The sequence below is a fragment of the Lactuca serriola genome, chromosome 3, assembly GCF_051521515.1.
Source record: "Lactuca serriola cultivar US96UC23 chromosome 3, Lser_US96UC23_V15, whole genome shotgun sequence".
Taxonomy (NCBI): Eukaryota; Viridiplantae; Streptophyta; class Magnoliopsida; order Asterales; family Asteraceae; genus Lactuca; species Lactuca serriola.
The window spans coordinates 213,735,574-213,742,535 of record NC_136410.1 but is presented as its reverse complement, the minus strand read 5'-3'; the positions used below and the strand labels follow the sequence as shown (position 1 = coordinate 213,742,535).

The 6,962-nt window shown below is 36.1% G+C and overlaps 1 protein-coding gene across 1 annotated transcript; it reads left to right on the top strand.

Annotated features, from left to right (window-relative positions):
• The first annotated feature begins 980 nt into the window (after nt 1-980).
• On the top strand, nt 981-4,470 carry LOC145096015 (uncharacterized). Its single transcript, XM_079033800.1, has 4 exons — nt 981-1,110; nt 1,831-3,162; nt 3,282-4,066; nt 4,120-4,470. Exons 1-4 carry the CDS (start codon nt 981-983, stop codon nt 4,468-4,470), a joined length of 2,598 nt encoding a protein of 865 aa, XP_078889926.1.
• The last annotated feature ends 2,492 nt before the right edge of the window (nt 4,471-6,962 follow it).

Genomic DNA, 6,962 nt, shown 5'->3' with positions numbered 1-6,962 from the left:
CTGCTGCTCCATAACTTCATGTATGGCAGTCCTGTCTAACTCATCCATCTTATCAAACTCATCAATCGCACATATCCCCATATCAGCCAGCACCTACACCCATCCATTTATTTATATATTTTCTTTGTTTACATATTAATATTAGAATATGAATAGTAACAAAATCCTGACTCACCAATGCCTCCCCTTCCAGCACAAACTCATTTGTGACCAGGTCCTTCTGACCAGCAGCTGTAAGACCAACACCACTGCTTCCTTTTCCAGTTGTATACACACCTCTTGGTGCAACAGTAATTATGTGCTTAAGCAGCTGACTTTTTGCAACTCCAGGATCACCCATCAAACATATATGTAGATCCCCTCTTATCTGAATCACAACTTTAATCTCATACTTGTATTGTGCACAAAAAAACCCAAACCACCTGCTTTTAAAGAGAAACAAAAACACTATGATTTACCTTCATCCCATCCTTGAGCTTCCGATGAGGAGCGCCCACTAATAAGAGTAAAAGAGCCTTCTTGATATCTTCATGTCCAAATATCTCAGGAGCCAATGATCTAGACAGCCTGTTGTATATGTCACCATCCTCAACTAACCGAGCTATTTCTTCTTCCTCAACCCCTTTCAGTTCATAGCTGCACAATACCAAAATAAATCCCTCAACCACCAAATGCATAACAAGGAATCTTTTCTATTACATACAAAATCAACAACAGTTTCAATTCTTGAAAAAAAAAACAGTTTTTATTTACCCCCTTTTTTCATAAACAAAGTATCGAGATTCATTGTGATCCCTTTAGTCTCATTGAAAGATATTTAGGTATTGAAAAGACATTCGATTCAAAAGTTTGATAGTTTTTGGACAGTTGAAATACTAAAGTCGCAAGAGAAGAAGTGTTTGTGCAATCATAGTAGTTTGAGGGTTTCCTTCGGTTACTCCCTTCACATCTCCGAGAATCTTCATCTCTGGAGGAAAGAGATGAGAGAAAACCTGATGGAGGGGGGAGACGAGAAGGTGGATGCATCGATTAGGAAGAAAACAAACTCAGAGAGTGGAGTGAAGTCAGATTTAGGAGAAGTTGTACCAATTTTAGGGATAAATCGAACCAGTTGGTCTTCTTCGTTGATCTTCTTTGCCGCAATTACGGGATCGTGAGTAGAGAAAAAGGTTAGGGTTTAGGGTGATTTAAGGAATTGTAGTTAAATTCGAACCAGTTGGTCTTCTTCGTTGATCTTGTTTGCCGCAATTACTGGATCGTGAACAGAGAGAAAGGGTAGGGTTTAGGGTGATTTAAGGAATCGTAATTAAATTTATGGATAGGTGAGCTTGAGCTCACCGACGAGGTGAGGTGAGACAGAGGTTACTGGTGAGGCTGATAGTGTTTTGTGTGTTCTTCAAAAAAAATCCCTACAATGAATACTCCCTGCGATTTTCTTGAATAAGGATTGACAATCAATTCTATTAGGGTTCTTAAACCATGATTTTAGAAGGAGAAGGAGGAGACGCAACAGGCGGGGTTTTAACTTTTTTGGGATTTCGTTTCCCCCCTATCTTCTAAAAAAAGCGCGTTCATTAAAATTATAAAGCGACACTTATAGAGGGCGCGCATTTTACATACAGCGCCCTCCGTGTTTTTATTTTTTTTCTTTATGGCACTAGTTTAAGGGCACGCAATAATGAGTGACCTAAATCCTTAAATTTTTTGAAGAGATGACACTTTTTTAATGTCACTCTCTTTTGCGTAACATCAATCAACGAGTGTCGTGGTTTGCGCGTCGTAAAAGGGTCTTTTTCTTGTAGTGTAAGATTGATGTAAGATTCATTCCAGGGGATAAGGGGGAAGAGGATGGTCCTGTAATAATTCCGATTGAGAATCTTAAGAATGCAAGTATTCCTTTTACTAATACTCTTTATGGTTATATGATTGATAAGAAGTTGGCGTTTCCTGTAATTCAGAAAGAAGTTAGAAGGTTGTGGAAGAATGTGGGTTTGGAAGAGGTATTCATGAACAGCAAAGGATTTTTCTTCTTTAAATTCAGTGATGAACAGGAGATGTTGTCTATTTTGGAGGGTAGTCCTTGGCTAATGTTTAATAATATGCCTCTATTTCTTCAAAGATGGAGGCCAGGTTTGACATTAACCAAGAATAGGCATGATAAAATACCAGTTTGGATTAAAATATTTGACTTGCCCTTGGAAGTTTGGAGTGGTGAAAACTTATGTAGAATTGCTAGTAAGATAGGTATTCCTTTGGCTTTTGATTCTTTTACAGAGGAAATGTGTTTGGAACATAAAGAAAGGAATGCTTATGCTAGAATTCTTGTTGAAATGGCAGCTGGGAAGGAATGGAGAAAGAATATTGATATTTCTACTTGGGATTTTGTCTCTAATTCTACTGTGATTCAAAGTTTTGATGTTGAATATGCTTGGATTCCTTCTAGATGTAATCATTGTAAAGTTTATGGGCATGTGGATAAAGTTTGTGCTGCTGCTATGAATGTTGAGAAGGAGGATAGAAATGGGGATGTGAGAAATTTAAAGAATAATAAAGGGAAGGAAGTTGTTAATGGGGATGGATTCACAGAAGTTAAATATAAAAAGGTGATAGGTAACAATGATGGTGAAGGCACTAGCAAGATTCAAGAGGGTTATAATCAATTGAATAATATGAAGAATAATGGGAAGAATAGGAATTGGAGAAGGGGTAATTTCTCTAAAGGCAATAATGGGAATAGAGGTGGAAATGGTAAAGGGCAAATTTGGAATTGGAGCAATAAAGGAGTAAGTCACTGGAATTTAGAAAAGAACAGAAATTATGAGAAGTTTGTTAATGGGCAGGATTCAATTGGTAGTCGGGGGTTGAAGGAGAATAATAAGCAGGAGTTTGTAGTTAAAAAGGATAATAAGTCAGAGATGGGTAATCATAGTCTTATTAGTGAGAATTTAACAAGAGAGGGATTAAGTAATAAAAACAGTTTTGAAATTTTGGGAGAGATTGAAGAGGAAGTTTTGGATAAAATGGAAGAGGATGCTAAGATTGAGAAGACAGTTACTAATCAAAATGTTGATAGTGGTGATGCTGGAATGGGTTCTAATGAAAGCAAGAATAACAAAATGATTTCTCCAATTAAGGGAGAGGGGAAGAAGAAAGGAAATGAAAGTAATAAAATGAATAAAGACAAGTTGGTATCGGACAATAATAGCAGCAAGATGGGGAGTTCTCAGGCATTTGAGGAGGTAAATGCCAAAAATTCTATTATTTCCCAATGATGTCTGTAGGTGCTTGGAATGTTAGGGGCTTGAATAAATCTGTTAAGCAGAAGGAGGTTATTGATGTTATTAGGTGTAATAACCTTGGTATTTGTGTTGTGATTGAATCTCATGTCAAAGTCTTAAAACTCAAGAGTGTTTGTGCTAAGACTTTTGGGCAGTGGGATTGGGTCTCTAATAATAATAGCTGTGAAGCTGGTACTAGAATAATAGTGGGGTGGAATCCTAGACTTTTTGATATGATATTGCTTTCTCAATCCAAACAGGTTATTCATTGTTATGTTAAATTGTGTAATTCGGATTTTGGCATGTATTTGTCTTTTATATATGCTGCTTCGAATTACATTGAAAGAAGATTACTTTGGGATAATTTGAAGAAACATAGTTTGGTTGTTAATAAGGAAGCTTGGGGTTTATTAGGTGATTTTAATGTTGTTATAAAACCTTCGGAATATTCTGAAAGCTGTTCTAGAACTCCTAAAGGAGTTGAAGATTTTGTTGATTGTTTAAGTTTTATTGAAGTGGAGGACTTGAAGTCTTATGGGTTTCAGTTTACATGGAACAAAACTCCTACGGGTAATATGGGGCTGTTGAAGAAGCTTGATAGAGTTATGGTCAATCAAAAATTTATTTCGAACCATCCTCTTGCTCATGCTGTCTTTAAGCCATACAGAAATTCGGATCATTGCCCTGCTATTTTAAATTTTCCTGGTAACAAAGTGAAGTGGAAGCCTTCTTTTAGATTTGCTAATTTTATTTCTGAGAAGGAGGAATTTCTTCCTTTGGTTAAGGAGGTTTGGGATAAGAATATTGATGGTTTTTTTTTATGTTTAAAGTGACACAAAAGTTGAAGATTCTCAAGAAACATTGCAGGGAGATGTGCAATAAATATTGGGGTGCTGGAAAAAGAATTCAGAAGTTAAGAAAGGATTTGGAATGTAAACAACAAGAAATTGACAATAATCCTTTTGATTGCAAGATTAGGGAAGAGCATGCTAATATTCTCTTAGATTTTAATATTGCTTGTAATGATGAAGAAAAGCTTCTTGCTCAGCATGCTAAAATCAAATGGTTACAGGATGGGGACAATAATTCTAAATTCTTTCACAAAATTGTTAAAAGCAGGGGTAACAGTAATCGTATTCAGATGGTTCTGAATGAAGATGGTCGTTGGGTGAGTGGGAAGGCTATGATATAGAAGTTTGTGTCTCACTTTAATAAGTTTCTAGGTTGTAAGGAAGATACTGATTTGTCGGGCTTAAGTGATGATTTTTTTCCTAAAAAATTGGATAGTAGGGTGGCTGTTAATATGATTAGAGTGGTTACTGATGAAGAAATTAAATTGGCGATGTTTGATATAGATGACAATCGTGCCCCTGGCCCTGATGGTTATTCTTCAAAAAATTTTAAAAGTACTTGGAGCATTGTTGGTCCAGATGTTTGTAAGGCTGTGAGAGAATTCTTTTGGACTGGTAAATTGTTGAAGGGGATCAATGCCACGAGAATTGTCCTGGTCCCTAAAGTAGAGGTTCCGAGGAAAGTTTCTGATTTTAGACCTATAGCTTGCTGTAATACTTTTTATAAATGTATCAGTAAGATTATAGTGTATAGAATTAGAAATTGTTTGGGCGATATTGTAAGCAATAACCAATCAGCTTTTATTCCTGGTAGATCTATATTGGACAATATTCTTCTTGCTCAGGAGCTGATGGTGGGGTACAAAAAAAAGAGAGGAGCCCCTAAATGTACGATAAAGATTGATATACAAAAGGCTTATGATACGGTGGATTGGAATTTTCTTAATAGAATTTTGCAGGGATTTGGGTTCCATCCAGTCATGGTTAAATGGATTATGGCTTGTGTTTCTTCACCGTGGTTCATGCTCAATTTTAATGGTGAAGATCATGGGTATTTTGAAGGAAAGCGTGGGCTTAGGCAGGGAGATCCTTTATCTCCTTACCTATTTACTATAGTTATGGAGGTGTTCAATATTATTATGGGTAAGCTTATTGAAGATTCTCTGAATTTTAAGTTCCATAGTAAGTGTTTGAGCCTCAATATTTCCCATTTATGTTTTGCTGATGATCTGTTAATTTTCTCTTATGGTAATGGGAATTCGGCCAGAATTATAAGGAATGCCCTTGATGATTTCAATAAGTTTTCAGGGCTGAAGGTGAGTATGGAAAAAAGTCAGATTTATTTCAGTTGTGTTAAACCTAATATGAGAAGGATTATTTTGGGTATTCTTCCTTATGAGGTTGGGAGATTTCCGTTTAAATATTTGGGGGTTCCTATGTGTGTTACTAAATTGTTTGATAGAGATTGTAAAAAGTTGATTGAAAAGATTAAGTTGAGAATTTTCAATTGGAAGTGTAAAACCTTATCGTTTGCTGGCAGATTGCAGCTCATTAATTCGGTCTTAACTTCTATTCATGTTTATTGGGCTTCTATTTTTAAAATTCCAATTACTATTATTAATGAGATTGAAAAGATGTGCAGGAGTTTTTTATGGGCTAATGGTGAGATAGTCAAAGGTAAAGCTAAAGTTAAGTGGCTTGAAATCTGCAAACCTAAGGAGTATGGTGGGCTGGGAATAAAGAATTTGAGGAGATGGAATGATGCTTTGCTTGCTAAACATGTTTGGAATGTGATTAATAACAAAAATTCCCTGTGGGTGCAGTGGGTGAGAATCAATTATATTGGCCGCAGGAATTTTTGGGATATTTTGCAGAAAAAGAGTATGAGCTGGACATGGAAGAGATTTTTGGAGATAAGGAAAACTGTTAGGCCTCATGTTATTTCGTGTGTGGGTAATGGGAGGAACACTTCTTTATGGCATAATTGGTGGCATCCTATAGGTATTCTTTGTACTATTATCCCTAGGAGAGATTGGGTTAGTAATGGTCTAAGTGATTCTGCTTTAGTTTGTGATGTTCTTGATTTTGATACTTATTCATGGCCGGTTGAATGGGTTAATAAGTTCCATGGATTGACTGAAGCTCCTATGTTCTGTATTGATTCTAATTTGAATGATGTTGTTGGATGGAGGGATAAGGGAGGTATATGCAGAAAATTCTCATGCAAACAGGTGTGGAATGATTTTAATAACTTTGGGGATATTGTGCCTTGGTATGATTTTGTTTGGTATAATAATTGCATTCCTCGCAATTCTTTTATTTTATGGTTGGCTGTCCTGAACAAATTAAAAACTCAGGATAGGGTTAGAGGATGGGAAGTGGCTGGTAATTTGTTGTGTCCTTTTTGTGAAAATATGCCTGATTCGCATAACCATTTATTCTTTAATTGTGAGTATTCCTCTAGAATTTGGAAATATTTATGCAGTAAAGTGGGGCTAAATTTGAGAACGGTTGAATGGAATGATCTTATTTTTATGTTGAGCAGAATGCTTAAACTGAAGACTGGTGAGAATTTGATCATCAAATGTATGATTGCTAGCTGTGTGTCTCATATTTGGAGAGAGAGAAATTCTAGACTTTTTGGTTCTAGCAGAATATCAGTTGAGGGGGTTATAGCTAGTATTGAGAATGAGATTCGTTTGAAGCTGATGGGATTAAGGAAAAGAGCTAAAATGATCAATAATAAGATTTATTTGATCTGGGGTATTTCGGGAATTGAGAATGTGGAATAATGGAGATCATTTTCTGGTTTTGCTGTTTGGAGTGTGGTTGG

Bases quoted from the DNA above. Each gene is read 5' to 3' on its own strand.
- LOC145096015 (XM_079033800.1), top strand. From the start codon at position 981: ATGAGAGAAAACCTGATGGAGGGGGGAGACGAGAAGGTGGATGCATCG. The intron at 1,111-1,830 runs GTTGGTCTTCTT...GATTCATTCCAG, and splicing joins TTTAGGGATAAATCGAACCA to GGGATAAGGGGGAAGAGGAT. The intron at 4,067-4,119 runs GTTTGGGATAAG...GTGACACAAAAG, and splicing joins TTCTTCCTTTGGTTAAGGAG to TTGAAGATTCTCAAGAAACA.